We start from the raw sequence: 20719 nt of genomic DNA on the forward strand, positions 1-20719 counted from the left end.
TAGTCCATCTGTTTCTCTGCATACTTTGTAACCCTTTTCTGCAAAGGCTAGAACCCCTACAGAGCAGGTGTGACATGGTGGTGGATTATTCTCAGTGCTCCAGTGACACTGACGTGTTGGTGGTGTGTTAGTGTGTTTTGCGCTGGTGTAGAGTGGATCAGACACAGCAGTGCTGCTGGAGTTTTTAAACGAGCTGTCGGCTGGTTCTCAGAGAATAGTCCACCAACCAAAAATATCCAGCTGCCCTGTGATCACTGATGAAGGACTAGAGAATGACCAACACTGTGCAGACCAACATATCTACATGGTGGACCAACAAGGTAGGAGTGTCTAATAGAGTGGACAGCGCTGTGTCTGATCCACTCGTACAAGCACAACACACACTAACACACCACCACCACGTCAGTGTCACTGGAGCGCTGAGAATGATCCACCACCACATCACACCTGCTCTGTGGGGGTCCTGACCATAGAAAAAGATTGTAACAAAGTATACAGAGAAACAGATGGACTACATTCTATATGGTAAGCGGACCTGATAAAAATGGAAAATGAGTGTAAATAGAAGGAGGTGGTTTTAATGAAGTGGCCAGTTGTTGTCCATCCCCCAGCTCAGCATTATTAATCAGAGAGGAAACGCTAAAAACATTAACCTTAAAGCCAAAAATTGACATTGTATGTGAACTGGAACATTTAAACATGTTCACATCATTACCATTGCCATAGCCCCCGACCCCAAACCCACCTCGCTAACCTATCAATGAAAAACAAAATTGAAGTACAGCCAAAATCCAAACAGTAGTGTACAGTATCACAAAGTCTACATATAAGCTGGTTCAACAATATGCTGCTGAGATGATCTACTATGTGTATTCAGGTATGTGATGTTATGTCTGTGTGCTTATGAGTTTTGGAAGCATCACTTTTCATCATACATTTATGTCAACAACTTGTTCTTCAATGACAGAATCCTTGGGGACAGTTTCCCACTGTCTAGTTCCAGTAGCATTTTTTGGAAAAATTCAAACGTGTACCTCTGATTTGGGATAACTGAGATTGACTGCATACATTAGGCCAACGCGGATGACGCATGCATTCGGGACACTCTGTAATCCTGCAATCACCTGCACCCCCTCCAAAACGATCCCTGCCTCTAAAGGGCTGCCATCTGTAGAGCCCCCTTTGGTGACAATCTTCAGTGTGTGATCTTTCAGGTCATCAGGGTCGATATCGCCATTGGTGTGCTAAAATAAACATAAAGGACATTATATGATAGTGTTTGCAAACATATGTTCCTCTCCATACTGGTCTTCTCTTTACAAGTTCTTAAATGTAGACGTGTCCTAACTGTTTCCTCCCAGGAAAATTGCATTTCTTTTAATTACATTTTACAAATTATTTTTCAAAGACATTTCTTCAGTTTATTTGTTTAGTTACATTGCCATCTCTCAATACTGTTAAAGTGAAGCTCAAAACTCCATATGTTTAAGTATGTTAAAAATATTAAACATTAAATATGTTAAAAACATGACTGTATATACCACACTAACCTGGTAATGTGTAATAAGGTGCTCAGCATTTTCAGAGAAGTATACCATCAAGCCATAAATCACTACCTCTCTACGGTTATCTACACCATCATCCTTAGTGGCATACAAACACAAATGTTTCACGAGTTAATGTTCAGGCACCATATCAGCACTTCAAAAATTCAGTAAACACATCTGATTTACCTGGTCAAGCAAAATCAGTACTTCATTCATTTTGCGGGCTGCGTTTCCTCCCTTGGAATGGAACAACCTGAGGAGCCTGTCCGTGTATTTGTCCAGATTAGAATAAAACTGCGATTCCAAATCAGTGGCTGTCAACCTTTTGAATTCCTCTTTCACCTTAAAAACCAAGATTTAATCATTATTATCAAAGCTGTATTTTACTATAAAACATATTGATAGTCACGTATGGGCTGTGATGCATATTCTTCTCTTCATGTTCAGTGATATTCAGAACATTTTCAGGAAATTATGAAATACAAAAGTCACCTGAATGACATCAAAAAGTGCAGGCCATCTCTCTAGAAGGTCTTGTACAGGTGGACTGTCCTCAACTATTTCTTGTCTGCGACTGGAAAAGGTTCTGGCCATCTTCTCACCAATAGCTTTCCGGTTGTCTCTAACCTTGAAGTCACTGAGAAGCTCTACCCTCACCCTCTCCAACGTCTGTTTAGTTTCACCAGGTGGGAAAGGGGGCAGGTAGTTTAGCTCTGCTTTGTGTGGCTTTTTTACTGCAGCAGGTCTCTTGTGTTGCGAAGAATTGACAGCCAATTCAGGGCATCCAAGCTGTTTAGTTTCCTCCTATAATTGGCCATCTTATTCTTCAATCTGGATAACCAGCCATCATACCCAGACAATGATCCAGGCTCCCTCAGACACTGATACTTTTCTATTAGTGTCTGCGCAACTGCACATATCTGCTTGCTGGTGGGGTATGCACAATGCTGGAACATTTTTTTGACTAGTGCATCAGAAACTTGAGATCTCACACTGTGATCATTCAAAAGAACTCCAGTTTTAAGGAACTCTTCATTTCCAGTTTGCAGAATCAGCTCTGTCTCATATGGAAATTCAGGAATGTCAAACTGCATTGGCCAATGTTGTGACCGCATCCCTTGAGTCTTCAGGGGGGACAGCAACACTGTGTCATCTGATGATCCATACTGAACAGATGAGGCAGCTGATGAGTTGACAGAAGACTCAGTTGATACAGCATCAGATGAGCTTAATGAAGACAGTGTTGATAAGGCATCTTGAGATGGAGTGGACATATACTGAGGGCTGTCAATTGCTCTTAAGGTGATCAACAAAGGCTCCACAAAAACAACCTTAATGGTGTCTCTGTCTTTCAAAGTGGCTGTAGTAGTTACAGAAAAAAAATCTCCAAAATCTGCATCCATATAATGCAGAGCAAAGTTTGCAGGTAAATTAAATGTCTCTTTCACTACCCTCTCCAGTTCTTCAACTGAATCAGGAATCCCAGAAGGTAGGCTCAATTTATGTGCATCATGTTTTATCATCACTCGAAGCGTTGCTGGTGACATTTTGTGAGTCATTTTGTGAGGGGAAAACTAAATCGTTAGACAGGCAGCACAGTAACATATTCACAAACAAAAATCAGTTATTTCTCAACATTCAAAGTTGATCCACTAGAATGGAACATCAATGTGGCGCTTCAGGGTAACCATACATTTCCCCCCAACATTGTATGCAGCTAATGGCACAGTGTCATTCAATTCGCTCTGGAGAAGGAATTTGAGATGTCCTGGTTTTTCCAGCTGAAATGATCTCATGTGTTCATCATACCAGGATACACGGCTCTTCACGATAAATCCAACCACATTCTCAACAATAACAATTTGGTGAATCTGCACAAAATCTGTGAGCCCTGCAGTACAGCCATGGGCCAGTATCATACCTGCACAGTATTTTGTTCCATAGCAGGACACAGAGTTAGCCAACTGTACTGATGTCTGATTTGGAAATTTGATTAGTATTTCTTCTTGCATATTAGTCTTCAACAAATCCAAAGGCACAAGAGAAATATGAGAAACAGACAGGTCTGGTTTTGAGAAACTACAATCCTGTGACTGATAGGCCATTGCTAGCTGATGTTTAGTCGCAAGAGATAGCAAAATGTTTCTGAAAGAATTTGTATGCCGGACTACACGTTTAAAAAAACTATGTTTAGCCTCAAAACGCATTGTCCACATAGCCACAAGAGGACCAAAGGCCTGTATCAAATCTGGATAATGCTCCAGAAAATGATGCTTTGGTATCAGTTTTTCACCTGGGAAGACATGCAAATATCTATGTCTGTGCTCTGATATTTTGATACCTAGGTAGCAAATGGTCTCTTTGGTATGGACTGGAGCAACAACCAGCTCAACAATTTCTTTCAGATCCATTAAAAGTAACCATGCTGGTTCATCAACTGGTACTTTCATTCCAATAAGAAATGGCAGAAATCTTAACAGGGCCCAGTTTTCGTGAGCATTTCCTCCAATGCTCTTTCTAGTTGCAAATGTGAGAGGTACTGACTTTGGAGAGTTAGTTTTGTCTGCCCATTTAAATGGAAAATGTTTGATGGAATCATTGACCACTGACAAAGTCAGATATTTTTTCTCAATGAACACTTTCAGACATAATGCTATTTCAAGAGGAACAATCCCTTCAAAAAGATCATGTAGTATATCTGGTGGATACCCTTTCAAGACATGAAAGTTAGTCAGTTTTTCAGTCAGCACACATTGTTTTTTGACACCACAGCAGTGGGAACAACTTTGGTCATAGAACACTGTTTGAACATGCAATAAGTGCTCCTGTTCAGTCCTCAACTGAAATTCACCTGTGCGTACTTCCTTCAGCTGAAAATCTGAGCGCTGGCCAATACAAAATCTGCAAGGGTACTGCCCTGAAAAACTTTCCACAAATCCCCAAATTGCATGTGCACCTAAATTGTCTGCTACTACACACTGTACACTACCTTTCAAATTTCTGGCAAGAGTTGAAACATAAATTCCTTCTGACTCCAAAAATACAAGGTCTTTCAACAGTGGTTCTAGAACCACAGCGTAACCATGTGTTTTGACATCATCTGCTTTACAAAGAACTGCCAAATGAATGGAGGTCAATTCAGATCTCAAAGGTGATGGAATATTTCCTAACACCCAGTACAGAGTTGTTATCTTGTGTTTCTTTCTGGAGGTTCCAAGGGGATTGCAGTCCTCAAAATCATCAACGTACAAAATTAAGGACAACCTGAATTCATCTCCATTCCAAAAATTGCTCTCTTTAAAGTAAGAACCATCACAGAAAGATTTGAAGTGAAGTGTCACACCATGTTTGGAAGTTTCAGTACTTTCAACAGCTTTTTCTAAGATATTTTTGTTGTTCAGTAACTGAGACAATGATTTCAAAATTGGAACATATTGAAAACACCTTTTTGCCCTTAAATCAATTATATACTCCACAGGCTGAACAACACTGAAATTTTCCTCAAAATATCTCTTTCTCTTGTATGCACTGTTAAAGGGACCTTTCAAACCAAGTGCTGTACTTACTGGTCCTGATTCACAAAGCTCCTTCACTAAATCTGTAATTACTGATGCAGCAAGTATGCAACCGTGTTTCTCCAAAGTTCGCTCAATAATATTTTTAAAATCTTGAGCTGATGCTACAGATGAAATGAACTGCAAGTCCTCTACTAACTCATCCACACAATTTCCTGATACATGGAAGAGGCTTTCCAATTTAAGCAGCAATGAACCAAGCTTTTTCACACAAGTATTCTGTAAAGGTTCACTCTCCTCTTCAAAAGTCAAGAAATTGTTTTCAGTAGTATCTTCTGTATCAGTTACACTATCAACAGCATTACAAGCATCTGTGTTTCTCTGCAGAACTGCACATTTAAAATCACTGGCTGAATAAGGAGTGTGTTTTCTGCTCTTGTGAGCTGCAAATGTCCCATACACATTTGTCTTAAAGTCACAACCATTGAAAACACAGTCAACTGTTTCCTGCTGACTCAGATGACGTCTTACATGAGCAAAAAAATCCTTCTCTGTTGTGAATCTCTTTGATCCACAATTTTGACAACAGAAAGAAAGGTGCTCTCTGCTTATCGACCCATCTGGGAAATGATGTCTTGCCAAGTGTGATCGCAGAGAACTATGAGTCTTGAAAGTGCAAGGACATTCAAAGTGTGGACAAGGCTGTGATTGGTGGCGTCCTAAACAGTCATGATCAATTCTATAATGTTTAAGTAGAGCTCCTCTCCTTGAAACTTGTATTTGACAAATTTTACATGTCCACTTCATGTAATCCTAAAGAGGACAAAAATAACTACACATGCTTTGTAATATGTGGCTATAGTGAAATAATACAAATATAAACACTAACAGGTCTACTTACGATATAGGAGGACTTTCTACAATTACAGAATGTAGCCCATATGTCTCTCTTCATACTTTATTATCCTGTTCTTTAATCAAACCAAATATTATCCAGCCAACAGTGTCCCGTGTCACTGATGAAAGACTAGAGGATGACCAACACACACTGTGCACCAACAGATGAGCTACTGTTTCTGACTTTACATCTACAAGGTGGACCAACAAGGGAGGAGTGTAGGGATCTCAAAGATCACTCCAACACTCTGATTTAAAACACAAAAATGCTGATGTTATTACCGTAACTCAGATGGTATCTGATCAACAAAGGCTTCCCTGAATTAGATACAACAAAGGAAAACATGTATCAGTTCATATTGCTCAAAGTCATTTAGATAAACACTATTAATTTGAGTTGACAATTATAAATACACTGCAATGTATAATGTCTAATCTACCTGCCATTTTAAATTCATGGGCATTCAGTGGTTATGCTGGTTTACCTGCCTCGTTTTGGGTGAAGTACTGGGTTTGGGTAAGACCTTTTTATTTAACATTATGGGTGTATGGCTGCGGAGCTCTCCTAAATTTACACTAAAGCAGGTCACACTGAACATCTGAAGTCTGCTTCGGAAAAATGAAACCATCCACCTGCAGCTGCACACTAACTTCAGATAAACACAGTGTGGGTCACTGGCGGGGTACGACCGCCATTAGCTTCGAGGAACGAGGCATTTGACCGCGTAAAATATACAGTTTGGCTCTTTACCTATTAAACTGAAATGTATCTGTCCTAAAATTAGTCAGACATTTTTTACAGCATCCCAGTTTATTAAGGAGATTTAATTTTAGTAGATTATGAACTTACTTCCAGTCGGGAGACAACGCATTTTACCGTAGGGCTGCGTCTCTAGCAGCAGCTCAAAATGAATGAACACACAAACGAACTGTATGGAGATACTCTCCTGTTTATTCTGCCCAGTTCTCTTTTTACCTTCCACCAGCCTGCGCAACGATTGCACTGAAGAGTGGAAACCACCGTCACTGTCTCAAACCACTCCCCACTGCATAGTGCACTATATTTTAACCGTAGCTTATCGAGTAGTGATAAAGTGGTACATACAGAGTTGGCTAACCTACTGTACATTACAAATTAATTTAATTCAGACATATCGTGCAGTCTTTGGGTGGATGTGCTGCTATTTCATGACCTAGAAAGGAAGAAGGAGTGATTGAGACGAAACTTCAAAAAGACTAAAGGCCGTCCAGGCACTCCTTTAGAGTGTTTATGCACACAGATCCGATGACCGTTAGCTGAGTTTGAGCGTTTGAACTGTTTTTAAAGACGCAGCTCCACACATGAGAACACACTGTTAACAGCTACATACCAAATGTTCAAACTCAAAAACGACTGAAAACGGTCTGTAAACACTTCAATGATCAGTCATTGTGCTCTTACCTATGCAATCCTTCCTTGGGATGTTATGCATGTGGTCCAAATTTTTTCTTCTTTGCGCCAACGTCCTTAGTCACGTGGTGTCCCAAAAAGTCTTAAAATATTTATTAACGTTTACTCAATTCTATAGTCACACTGACATTTGCAAAGAAACATCGCAATTTATATGCAATATTTCTGCAAAATTCTGAATATAGTAAACACACAAAATATTGGGCTGCTTTTATTCCTTTAATTAAGCGAACTTAAAAAAATGTAATTTTAGGTAAAATCTTTTCATTTTAATGAGCAATAATTACTGGACACAAGAATCATTTTTTAGAGTGTATCTCTGTAGCAGATCTGATAAATACGCTGGTCCTACCCTATTTAGACATTTATAAACCAGTAATAACACCTTAAAGTCTATTCTGTAACAGACTGGTATCCAGTGTAAGGATTTGAGGATGGGGGTGATATGATCTCTTCTTTTGCTCCGAGTGAGAACTCTGGCAGCTGCATTTTGAATCAGCTGAAGTTGTTTAATTGTCTTTTTTGGAAGTCCAGCTAAGAGACCATTACAGTAATCAATCCTGCTAGAAATAAAAGCATGGATACGTTTCTCCAGGTCTGGTTTAGTCAGAAAATCTCTAATCTTACTAATGTTCTTAAGATGGTAAAATGCTGATCTCGTAACCGCTTTAATATGACTACTAAAACTGAGATCTGAGTCCATTAATACACCAAGGTTGCGAGCCAGTTCTTTAGATTTGAGGGCTCTCGAGTCCAGATACGTAGCCAATCTTTGTCTCTCAGTGCTATTCCCAAATAGTATAATCTCAGTTTTATCTTTATTCAGCTGCAGAAAATTGTGTCCCATCCAGTTTGTGATGTGTTCAAGGCACTTGCTTAATGAGTCAACTGGGCCAGAGTCGTTTGGGGACAGGGCCATGTAAATCTGAGTATCATCTGCATAGCTGTGATAGGACAGCCCATAGTTCTGTAGAATCTGGCCAAGAGGAAGCATATATAAATTAAATAAAAGTGGACCAAGAATAGAGCCCTGGGGGACACCACAGATTACTGGCATGTTCTCTGAAATATTATTTTCTATTTCTACAAAGTAGTTCCTGCCTTCCAGGTAAGAAATGAACCACTTCAGGACTGTTCCTGAGAGTCCAACCCAGTTTGCGAGTCTATCTATAAGAATCTTATGGTCAATGGTATCAAAGGCAGCACTAAGGTCAAGAAGTAATAGAAGAGATACCTTTCCAGCCTCTGTATTTAAGCGGATGTCATTAATTACCTTGATTAGAGCAGTCTCAGTGCTGTGATTAGACCGGAACCCAGACTGGAATTTGTCTAGGCTACTGTTAATGGACAAGAAACTAGTGATTTGCCTGAAAACTATTTTCTCAATGATTTTGCCAATGAATGGTAAATTAGAAATTGGTGTGTAGTTACTTATCAGAGAAGATTCTAAATTTTTCTTTTTTAGAAGAGGCTTTACAACTGCAGTTTTTAGTGAGCTCGGAAAAACCCCCGACATGAGTGAGGTGTTTACAATGTGGAGTATGTCTAGTGCTATAGTGTGAAACACATTCTTTAAAAAATTGGTTGGTAGTGTGTCAAGACTGCAAGTGGATGATTTGAGATGATTAACTGTGTCAATTAAAATATTACTATCAACAGTACTGAACTCTGACATTTTAACTAAGGAGTTTTTATGAGGTGATGGAGAGGGTACAGACTCATTGTTGGATATAGATGTACTAATCGCTTGTCTGATATTCTGGATTTTAGTGTTAAAAAAGAATGCAAACTCATTACATCTCTCAGTTGATACTAATTCAGGCGCCATTGGTGTGGGTGAGTTAGTAAGTCTGTCGACCACGGTGAAGAGGATTTTGCTGTTGTTAGTGTTATTGTTGATGATGCTAGAGAAATAGGATTGTCGTGTTTTGCATATTGTCGCGTTGTATTGACGTAGCCTATCTTTGTATATTTCTTTGTGAATATGAAGACTTGTTTTACGCCATCTGCGTTCTGCTTTGCGACACTCCCTCTTTTGGATTTGAACAACAGAAGCATTTCTCCATGGTGCTTTCTGTTTGCAAGACATGGCCTTCATTTTAACTGGCGCAATCTCATCCATTACACTGACAATTTTTGTATTAAAACTATTCAGCAGATCATCAACAGAGTTGGATCGTTCACATGGTGTAGTGCACATTTTACTCATGAAAAGTGTAGCTGTGCAGTCCTTTATAATCCTTTTCTTGACACAAACTCTTCTATCTCTGATGACTGGTGAGGCCCACATATCAAAGAACTCACAGTAGTGATCTGACAGTGCAACGTCCTTCACAGTCACTGATATGTTGAGACTCTTTGAGATAACAATATCCAGCGTGTGACCATGACAATGTGTGCTCCCTGTAACATGCTGTGAAAGGCCAAAAGAGTCCAATATGGCAAGTAGTTCCTTGGCAAAACAGTCCTTTGGATTGTCGATATGTATGTTAAAGTCACCAGCAATAACAAAATGGTCAAAGTCTGTAGAAATAAAGGACAGCATCTCTGTAAATTCATCAATAAAATTAGCACTGTACTTCGGAGGCCTGTAGACAGTTACTAGTAATATCTGTGGTGTCCCTTTCAAAACTACACAGAGATTCTCAAATGTTGTGAAGTCACCAAATGATAACAGCTTGCACTGAAAAGAACCATGGAACACGAGATGCATTTAAAAAATGAAAATCTGGAGGAGCCAACTCCAATAAAACAGTTGCAGCACTACATTCATTCAGCCCCTCTTTACCGGAGTGTCCAAAACATGCAGTCTCAGATCAGACGACACAACCACAGTCGGCCATTGACCTTTGGCCTAAAGTGCTCTGGTATCAAGAACATTTATGAGACACCTTGTGTTCAAACATGGTGTTTGTTATGGACAAACCATAACTAGCACAGAAGTCCATAACATCACACCGCTTGGGTTCAGATCGGCCAGGCTATTCCAGATCGGCCCAATCACTCCTCTCCGGGTTTCCCAGTCATTGCCAACATGAGCATTGAAGTCCCCCAGCAAAACAATAGGGTCAGTGCATGGAATCCTCTCTAGAACTCCACTCTCGACCTTCAAGAAGGCTGAATACTCTGAGATGCTGTTTGGTGCATATGCACATACAGTCAAAGTTTTCCTCTCAGCAAGCTGAAGCTGCATTGACGTGACACTCTCGTTTACTTGGACAAATTCCAACTGTACAGCCGCCAGCCAGTGAGTACCCCCATACCCCCATATCCACCCTGTGCAACTCTTAAGTAGGAGAGAGACCAACCCCTATCGAGGACTTTGGTTCCAGAGACTATACTGTGTGTAGAGGTGAGTCCAACTACATCTAGCTGGTATCTCTCAACCTCACGCACCAGCTATGGCTGTTTCCCCCCCAGTGAGGTTACATTCCATGTACCAAGAACACCCCTAGCCCCCACTCTGTGCTGTTGTGAAAAATAATTTTATTACTTTGTGTTAGTGGATAAATATCCTTAAATGATTAGTTAAAATTAAGCAATTATAATTGTGTGAAATCTTGTATCTTATAAGTACTCATATGAATGACTAACCAGTATCTAGACATGCATTTAAACAGTTTAGAATCTGCACACTAACTGACATGCTGACTCAGTGTTTACACCTTTCTAATTTCTTAGATCTTTAACAGATCTGCACTTAGGCTTGTAGTATAAATTCCAAGTGTTAGTTAGGACAGTTTGAACTTTAGGGCATCTCAGTGACCTTAAGTCCATCAGTGACCTTAAGTCCATTAGTGACCCCTCTGTATCTTGGTGACAGAAAAGGAATGTGGGTAATAAAACCTACAGAGTCAGAAGGGCATGATGAGTGTTTTGGGGTCATAGGTGCATGGGAAACATGCACGCGAGGAACCTGAGTACTGACATGTCTAATTATGCATATTAATATATGTTAATCAGCCAGAAACGCCTTGCTAGCAGGGTATACGTCATTTAGGGTATAAAAACTGTGGAGTCAGATGGGAAGGTCAGAACTTTGCGTGGAAGGGCACTAGGTTGCGTTTCTTATGTATTAGTTCTCCTGGTTCCAGTATTAAAATAAATACTTTGGTTTGCTTTGAACTTCACTCGACTGGTTTTTGTGAAACTTCCGGAACGAGCACGCCTCCCTCAGGAGAGGGGGTGTATTTGGATCTTTTGGAGATCTTCTAAATTTTAATTACTTTGGGAACGGTCCAAAAAGAACTTTAATTCTTCAGTGCTCAATGGGCATTGCACCGCACCCCTACTGAGCCCACCTGATCCTCCCACATTGCCTTTTTGGTTACGTGGGCTGCCCGACCACCAGGCGCTCGCGGTCAGACACTACCTCCAGGCCTGGCTCCGGAGGTAGGTCCCAGTAACCAACTTCTTGGATTGTGTTTGTCTGGATCCTCACTCCAGACCTGTTAGCCATGGAAGACGCTATTTGGAGCTAACAGCTCCCGAAAACATAGCCCTGGAAGTCATTAGACCACACAAGCCACTATACAGGAAAGACATGATTTTATAATAAATCATAAATAAGTGTACACATAATATTAATACTTAGCAGAGAAAAGCCATGTTTTAAGAAGTGTATATAATGTTTCTTTTCAAGCTAAAACATGTAGAACATTTTGTATTTAAAATAGTCTGGCAAACAATCTGCTTTTCATGAGCCAGTAAAGTTAACTAGCTAGCATTTAAACTAATGTTAATTATATACAAAGATTGTTCTCTTACTCTGACTTACTCTTACTCTCTCAGTGTATAGGCTGGCAGCAGGTGGAAAAAAACATGTTCTGGCACGTCCTTCTCTCTCTTTTTTTTTTAATGGATGCTGAAAATTTGTTTTCAGGTGCATCAGTGCCACTTTGTGCTAAGAGTACTAGCACTAGCTGTAACCGTTTTATATGTGGCATTTTAAAGAATGAAGTCTTTTGGGGAAGAGTTCAGAGTGGCGTATGAATGCGTATGAAGCCAGACCCCCCCGTTGGATAAATGAATATGAGAAAAGGGAAAAGGGTGGAGACGGGAGCGAGTTTAAAACAGGAGGCTCAGTGGGCTTGATAAAGGCCGAACGCGGCTCAGAATATGGGGATCAGCAGGAATGACCCAGCGCGGAGGAGCGAGCTGATGTCGTGAAGCAGTCGAGTCGAGATCCATCTCCTGAACTAAATGAGGCGAATTTGTCCGACGCAGAAATGACGTGAATTTGCAGGGTATATATAGGGCTGAGAGGAGGAGTTCAGGCGTGGTCCTACTCCCAAAATTGTTATTACATAACTTCACTTATGATACTGACAAAATATATAACCAAATATTTAATATTTGGTTAATTCAAAGGATATAAAATAAAAATTAAAAAAGTTTCCACAGTTATCAGTTTAACTGGGAACAGATGAGGTTATCAAGAGAATAAAAGGAGCATCCACCAAAGCCTTTTTTGCAAGCAATGATGTGTCATAATTAATCATTTTGTGCCCAATTTCATGGTCAGTCAGTGCAAAGTTGTCACGCCCTCGTCCCGTCTGGTCTGTTTTCTCAGCACATGGCTTTGTTTTGTGTTGTTGTTCTAGTCCCACCTTTGTTCCGCCTCCTTGTTCGTCACCCTCGTTATTTGTCTCAGGTGCGTCTCGTGTGTGTTTTGTATTTAAGTCGCCTTCCCTCACTTCCTGTGGTCGTTCATTTGTTCTTTGTATTGTTCTTTGTAATGTTTCGGCCCATGTTGTTCTCGTGTTGTTTCAAGTGCTCTATTTGTTAGAATCCCTAGTCATGTTGTTTCTGGTTCTCGTTCTTAGTCTTGTTCTATCCTCGCTTCATGTTTACCATCGAGTTCGTTTATGTTTGTGTATGCATCTGAATATAATTGCTCTTGAATTGAACTTGAATTTTCAAGAACACGTTTTCACAGTTATTATACAAGGTTAATAAATGCAGATAAAAAATATCAAGCTTAAAAAATTAAAACATTATATTTCAAATTTGCTCAAATTAGATAGACCAAATTCAGATGCCAAAATACACATCCCGGAGGAAAAGGTTAAGCAATCAATTCTGTCTCCAATCAAACCAACATCCAACCATGACACTGAAGTTGGCTATTTATGCTCCAGTTTCACACTGACATTCAGTGTTTATACAAACACAACTTTATGAATTAAACTCTGCACTTTGGGATATTATATTTCTACTACACCTTCTGTAAAATCAATTGCAGATTCTTGATAATCTGACAATTAAAAAATAAAAATGCTATAGGACATATACCCCAAAGTTCATATTTCCACATATTCATCATGTCACTTGTTATATTCACAGGGCCATGACAAAAATTCCACAATGACCTTTCTTCATCAGGACATGAATAGTCTGTTATACTGTGTTTTCAATGAGCCTTTCAGATTTTTGACACACTTTGAAAATAAATAGATAATATCCGCGGAAGAAAGCTAAACGTGTAGTTTTTCCACGGTTTGTAAGTTGTGTTCATATTTCGCCACCTAGCGGTGACAGAATGCAACTAGTGCAGCATTTAAGGTGAAAGAGGAAATCCTAATGAATCGTTTGCTCACCCTTTGTATCCCGGAAGTGTACTCTGAATTTTTTGTAACTCATATTTTGGTTTCTGAATTTCGTCTGTTGAATTTGAGTAACTATATATTGTTTAAATTTATTTAACCTTGATTTTTTTTTATCTGAATTTATTAACCTTGAATAATAACAGTGAAAACGTGTTCTTGAAAATTCACGAGTTCTATTCAAGAGCAATTATATTCAGATGCATAATTGTGAAGCAAAATATTCAGAGGTGTAAATCTGAAGACTTAAATTCAAACGCAACAAAATTCAGATGCATAATTTCAGTGCAAAAAAAAATTCAGTGCTACAAATTCAAAGATGGTAGTATTTCAAAGTCTGATGAGACAGATTTGCTTCTATACAGTGAATGCTTATAAGTAGAATGCTTTAAGCTGGGGCTGTTTTTTGGTATTGATGTATAACACATTATGAACACAGCTTATGATGCCTCATGATAATTCACAATGCCTAATAAACACAGCTATAATGTGTTATGCATTTTTATAAATATATATAGTCATGTACATAATGCCTTATAAATGAATTATAATGTGTTCTGAATGTGTTCATAGCGTTTTATAGACATGACATTATTGATGTATAACACAGCTTATGATAACAATTTACAGTACTGTGCAGAAGGCACATAAGATAATTATATATATTTAAACTAATGCCTTCTCAATACGTGTGGTGTTTATACTAAGTTATATATATAATCACAGTAAATACAAAAAGTAATAATATAAAACAAATAAGAAATATAAGATTAATTTTTTTCTATAAAGTAGTAGGTGTGAGTGAGTGTGGAGAACAATATTTTGTTCAAATTCTCTTTGAATTTGTTAAATCAAGAACACACATTATTTAAAATCATTATTAAGTAAACAGTAAAATTAGGTATTGGATGATAACCTCAAATAATGTGGACAGCCACAAGGAGAGATTTGGAAAAAGCTAAACCAACACATTCACACACAGAATATCACACTTACTGGAATAATATTATTTGGTTCTATTCTAATGTTGGGTGTTGTTTATTTTTTAGCAAATAAACACTTACTGCTCAGATAAATAGCTTTTTAAATCTCAATCTCTGGTCTCTAAAACTTGTGCACAGTACTGTATACTGCATAATAATGGAGTTATTAGTTATTAGTTAATTAATTAATTTACACCTCCACCTTCTAACTGTGCTAACCTGAAAGTCCTTAATGAATTTTTCACTCCACAGATAAATATTACTAATATTTTTTAAAACATTTATAACAGACATGAAGCATGTCATTAGAATAGGTAACTGTATTTAAATACAGATGCCACCGTATAAATCCAATTATTGTTAAAGTATTTCTGAATATACAGCACATATAAGCTGATGTAAATAAATGAATAACACAAAACATTTCATGTTGCATTTTATTTAAAGAGCTTTAATTGTAAGAAAAATGAATAATAAGCCCAGCATCCTGCTTCTTAAACCATAAATTTAAAAAATAATTAAAGCAAAGCAGCTACACATTTGAAGAGAGAATTTTAAAGCAGGGAGATTATAGCCAGAGGCTTTGTTTAGGGTAAGCGTTATTTCATAGCCGTAGATGCACTGTGTGTGTGTCTTAGTTGCTTGCATGGCACTTAGTCTGACTACAGCTGCATTCTTCCACATGGAAGTAGGTGTGTGGCACTGTATCTCCATTCAGACATTTCATGTTCACTGTTCGGTTACTGGTGCGGGCAGCCTGACAGCAGCTACAGGACGAAGCGCTCAGCTCAGAGTACCTAAAACAAAGATAAATGGATGGATTGGTGGATAGATGGATGGATGGATGAAAAAGACAAAACCCTGAGGTTCTATACTTTCTGTGCATGTGTTTGTGCTTGTTTGTTGGCATCTAATATCAGTAAACCTTAAATTGTCAGCTTCCAGATGTCACAAGTTCACTGATACCTAGAACATTGCTACTATTAAAACCATTTATTCCAGTGTAGAGTTTCTTTACTGTGATATTCCCCTGTTAATCTTTTTACATTCATAGTTAACTACTACACAGGCTCTTACATGTTGTTAAATATATTTTACATTCAGCTAAATACACCTGTAAACATAAAAACAGGCAGAGAGAAACTGTCATGTTCTCTGATAGAACAAAAGTCTATGAAAAAACAAAAGTCTCTGAACATGTAATCAGCTTCTACAAGCTGAGATCAAGGGGCAAAGGTGTCTTAGCTAACATAGTTTTTAATTTGTACTCCAGGCATTTTCCTTTGTTGTTACAAAAAAAAATGCATCAATATTCATATTCGTATGAGGAGAGTACCGTAAATACTCTCCCCAAAACACTTAATTAGTATTGCTGAAATAACTGGATAAGTGGTGAGTTTTTGCAGTAGTGAAGTAGTGAAATTAGTGAAGTTGGCTGACCCTACAGCTTCCTGCGTAGATGACTAGAGTTCAAATTAATATTAATCTAAGCTTAAACAATAAGTAAGGACTCGTAATGATAAGGAGGTTTGATTCCCCATCCAGGCAAAAACCCAGATCAATGAGCACTGGTGTTTTCAGATGATGTGAAATGCAGTAATTGTCAAAACATCACTACATAATTGTTTTTGGGGTAATAACATTATTATCTCAAAATGTGTCACGTTTTAAAAAAAATATGAGGAAGCTGACATTTAATTTATAGTTAAATCTTATTACCAATATAATACTGATGATGAACAATTGATACTTTGATATTACACCCTTTTCTATGTTCTTTAGGTTTTGTCTGAATGGTTCTGATTCAGTGTTTTTTGGGCTAGTAAATTTGCATGAGTATTGCCCATTGCATACTGCCATGTACATCCTACATTGCAACAAAACAGTACACTCACTTGCTGTAGCTGGTGCAGTCTCCTGCACAATGTGTCAGATCCACCATGTTCTCTGACTGACACTCATTGTGAATTATGAAATCAGAAATGGTTTCTACTTTACATCCTTTCTCCTTCTCCACACCTGAAACACACACACATGCAAACACACACACACAAAACCTTTGTTAAGGAGGGCGCTCAGTTTTGATATATATTATCAAGAATAATTATTTAACAGAAACATGTCCTTAATGTAATACTAAAGCTTAGCAATTAATATTTAACCAGTATTTTTTTGTCATGGTACAACATACAATGAAATATCTTGAACCCATCCGTGCCACTGAACACAACACATGATACTGACAATATATATATTTTGCTAGTATGGACCACGCCCGTAGAGGCTGAAACGGGGAGGTGAACTCAGAAGTCTTTTGGGGAAGAGTTCAGAGTGGCGTATGAATGCGTATGAAGCCAGACCCCCCCGTTGGATAGATGAATATGAGAAAAGGGAAAAGGGTGGAGACGGGAGCGAGTTTAAAACAGGAGGCTCAGTGGGCTTGATAAAGGCCGAACGCGGCTCAGAATATGGGGATCAGCAGGAATGACCCAGCGCAGAGGAGCGAGCTGATGTCGTGAAGCAGTCGAGTCGAGATCCATCTCCTGAACTAAATGAGGCGAATTTGTCCGACGCAGAAATGACGTGAATTTGCAGGGTATATATAGGGCTGAGAGGAGGAGTTCAGGCGTGGTCCTACTCCCAAAATTATGTTATTACATAACTTCACTTATGATACTGACAAAATATATAACCAAATATTTAATATTTGGTTAATTCAAAAGATATAAAATAAAAATTAAAAAAGTTTCCACAGTTATCAGTTTAACTGGGAACAGATGAGGTTATCAAGAGAATAAAAGGAGCATCCACCAAAGCCTTTTTTGCAAGCAATGATGTGTCATAATTAATCATTTTGTGCCCAATTTCATGGTCAGTCAGTGCAAAGTTGTCACGCCCTCGTCCCGTCTGGTCTGTTTTCTCAGCACATGGCTTTGTTTTGTATTGTTGTTCTAGTCCCACCTTTGTTCCGCCTCCTTGTTCGTCACCCTCGTTATTTGTCTCAGGTGCGTCTCGTGTGTGTTTTGTATTTAAGTCCCCTTCCCTCACTTCCTGTGGTCGTTCATTTGTTCTTTGTATTGTTCTTTGTAATGTTTCGGCCCATGTTGTTCTCGTGTTGTTTCAAGTGCTCTATTTGTTAGAATCCCTAGTCATGTTGTTTCTGGTTCTCGTTCTTAGTCTTGTTCTATCCTCGCTTCATGTTTACCATCGAGTTCGTTTATGTTTGTTTTGTTAATTTCTTGTTAATAAACTCTGTGTTATTAGCGTGTGTGTCCGCCTCTGTCAGTCCTCCCCTCGTGCCTAACAAAAGTCAGTGTTTCTCAGCACATGATTACTAATTAATTTAGTTTTTTTTTACATCTACAATTCATGTACATAAGGGTATGTAGGGAGTCAGGAGAAATCTTTGAATGTAAAGGACAAGGGCAGAAACTACTGCTGAATGTGTGTGACCACAGAGCTCTCAGGCAGTTTTGCTGGACACAGCCACATGAGCTTGGGAGAATTTTTGAAAATCATTGTCACGTAACACAGTTCACTGCTGCATCAGGAAATGCAACCTGAAACTGTTTTATGCAAAGAGATGGATTAAAAAAATATTAATGCCTCACTGGTTTATTTTTTGTTTGTTTTTTTGTGCAGATAAATTTGTTGCAGACATCAATTTCTAAATTAGGTTCTTCACTGAAAACACTGAAAATCATTTTTTTGAACATTTGTCTGTTAAATAAAAAATAAAGTGAATTAACAAAGTAGAATTTTCAGTTTTCATTTCAATTTTAGCAAAGTGTCCCAATTTATTTGGAAATTGGGTTTGTAAATGAACTTGATACTCACAAACTTGGCAGCAGCCATCAGCAGCAAGCTGCACTGTACCCTGTTCATCAAAGATAACACCACAACATCACTTGAGTGTTATGTAATTAAACCTCAAAGATTTATCCAACAGTAAAATAAGACTTTATATAAAATGATCCTAATAGTAAGGTGATAATGATGTGATAGGTGTTTTTGTAAGGCAATTTTTTTAATTCTTTAATTACAAAAGAGTAATTAGCAGTATGATCCAGGCCTTGTAAATCTTATGATTACATTTATTTTTATGTTAGACAGACATTTCCTGGAATGCTTGTCTTATTAATAATAATAATAATAATAATAATAAAGTATAATTCTTCTATTTTCATATTAGTGTGTTTCCATATTCAGTGTGCATGAGTGTGTGTGTGTGTGTGTGTGTTTAGCTATGTGTATAATATTTACAGGCTGGCAGTTGTCAATGCTGAATGGAGGACAATGGATCTTGTAGTTGGTGGTAATGTATTCTCCATTAAAATATGTACAGATGAATCTGTCACAGCCCTCTTTCTTGGGAGACCACTCTTCTCCACTCTACCCAGATACATAAAGTACAGTTAAAACTTACATTACACACTACACATTCTACTTAAGTCCTCTTACAGTTTACAAACACTTTAAAAAAACCAATACTCGCCCACTCTGCCTTCTCCTGATGTACAAATATAACATTGGTCCTCACTCTGATATATTTGCATGCAAATGTTTGGACACTGTTCTTCAAATTACATTTTAAAGATGAAAGTAATTTAACATGTCATTTACAGGAAACAAACCTAAATATGCCAGGACAAAATCGAGTACATAATTATAGAATGTGCCATAAATTCTGCACAGGCTAGATTTTATTTATTTATATGTTTTACAATTACCCAATTTCATCCCCAATTTATTGATTCTTAATCCACCCGTTAGTACTCCTCCATCACACAGTACAACTAACCTGGGAGGGTGTAGGCAGAACAGTTTACTCTGAAATATGTGAAGCCCAATACCATTTCTGTTACTTAACTGCTAACACAACAAACTAGACATCTCAACACACTTGGAGGACGATGTCAAGATATGGTTGCATTGACTAGCACTGTGCTTGTAATGAGGAGAGACCAATAATCTCCTGGTGACAGGACCAATGTTTTGATCACTACACATCTGCATGACTTGGGAGCCAATCAAGCCATATTTAATTTATTTCAATATATTTAATAATAATGATAAGTAAGTATTAAAATTAAATGTTTGGCATTTTTATATGACTGTATATGACACAGATTACATAGTTAGGGCCCTCCTAGGCTAACCATTTTCACTCACCTGTAATACATGTTTTGTACCATTCAGGTTTAGCAGACACTTGGTCTTCACACACTTCCCACAGCATTCATCACCAACAGGCTCCACATAATCATATCCCTGTGAATGAGGTGTGTGTGTTTGTGCATGTGTGTGTGTGTGTGTGTGTGTGTGTGAGAGAGAGAGAGAGAGAGAGAGAGAGAGAGAGGTGTGTGGGGGGGTGTTTTATAAGGGGTAGAAGAAAGAGAGAGGATGAAGACAAATAGTCAAATAGTGTTGGTGTTTCATCAGATATATATTTCAATGTATTGCTTATTCAGCAATACAGCAGAGCAAACCAGAAATTAAGCCCTGTTTTTTCACAGTTGTATATAATCAGTTTCATTGACTTAAATGGAGTCCAAGTAGAACACAGAGAAAAGTAAGCAGTACTTACAAACTCACAGTCCTCATCGCAAGTCACAACTAAACATTGGATCTGGTGCAGTTGTGTTTTTGGATCAATGTCCCATGTGCACTGACAATCCTGACAATCCACCACAGGGACTGAGGTACCAGGCTGACAGCAAGA

General features: G+C 38.3%; 2 protein-coding genes across 2 annotated transcripts in view; both read right to left on the reverse strand.

Moving 5' to 3' along the window:
• Positions 1 to 603: 603 nt before the first annotated feature.
• Positions 604 to 3070, reverse strand: LOC136695018 (uncharacterized). The gene is made up of 5 exons (XM_066668833.1): positions 2540 to 3070; positions 2040 to 2294; positions 1734 to 1889; positions 1551 to 1643; positions 604 to 1244 (listed from the first exon to the last, which is right to left on the reverse strand). The coding sequence occupies exons 1-5, from the start codon at positions 3068 to 3070 to the stop codon at positions 1023 to 1025; spliced, it is 1257 nt and encodes a 418-aa protein (XP_066524930.1). The 3' UTR covers positions 604 to 1022.
• Positions 3071 to 15482: 12412 nt separating this feature from the next.
• The window catches only part of LOC136695019 (mucin-2-like), a 35146-nt gene continuing 29909 nt past the window's right edge, over positions 15483 to 20719 (reverse strand). The window contains exons 41-46 of the mRNA XM_066668834.1: positions 20585 to 20707; positions 20170 to 20268; positions 19261 to 19389; positions 18835 to 18874; positions 16893 to 17016; positions 15483 to 15794 (exon numbers count right to left, since the gene is read on the reverse strand). Of these exons, the coding sequence (XP_066524931.1) occupies positions 15632 to 15794; positions 16893 to 17016; positions 18835 to 18874; positions 19261 to 19389; positions 20170 to 20268; positions 20585 to 20707 (678 nt within the window). The 3' untranslated portion in view covers positions 15483 to 15631. The remainder of the gene's footprint in view (positions 15795 to 16892; positions 17017 to 18834; positions 18875 to 19260; positions 19390 to 20169; positions 20269 to 20584; positions 20708 to 20719) is intronic.

This window comes from Hoplias malabaricus, chromosome 4 (assembly GCF_029633855.1).
Source record: "Hoplias malabaricus isolate fHopMal1 chromosome 4, fHopMal1.hap1, whole genome shotgun sequence".
Taxonomy (NCBI): Eukaryota; Metazoa; Chordata; class Actinopteri; order Characiformes; family Erythrinidae; genus Hoplias; species Hoplias malabaricus.

What these genes read in the sequence shown, in the direction of transcription:
- LOC136695018 (XM_066668833.1), bottom strand. Translation starts at nt 3,070, where the DNA reads ATGATAAAACATGATGCACATAAATTGAGCCTACCTTCTGGGATTCCT. An exon ending in TTCTTTTGAATGATCACAGT is followed by an intron (nt 2,295 to 2,539) that starts GTGAGATCTCAA and finishes TCGCAACACAAG; the next exon opens with AGACCTGCTGCAGTAAAAAA. An exon ending in TACTGATTTTGCTTGACCAG is followed by an intron (nt 1,644 to 1,733) that starts GTAAATCAGATG and finishes TATGCCACTAAG; the next exon opens with GATGATGGTGTAGATAACCG.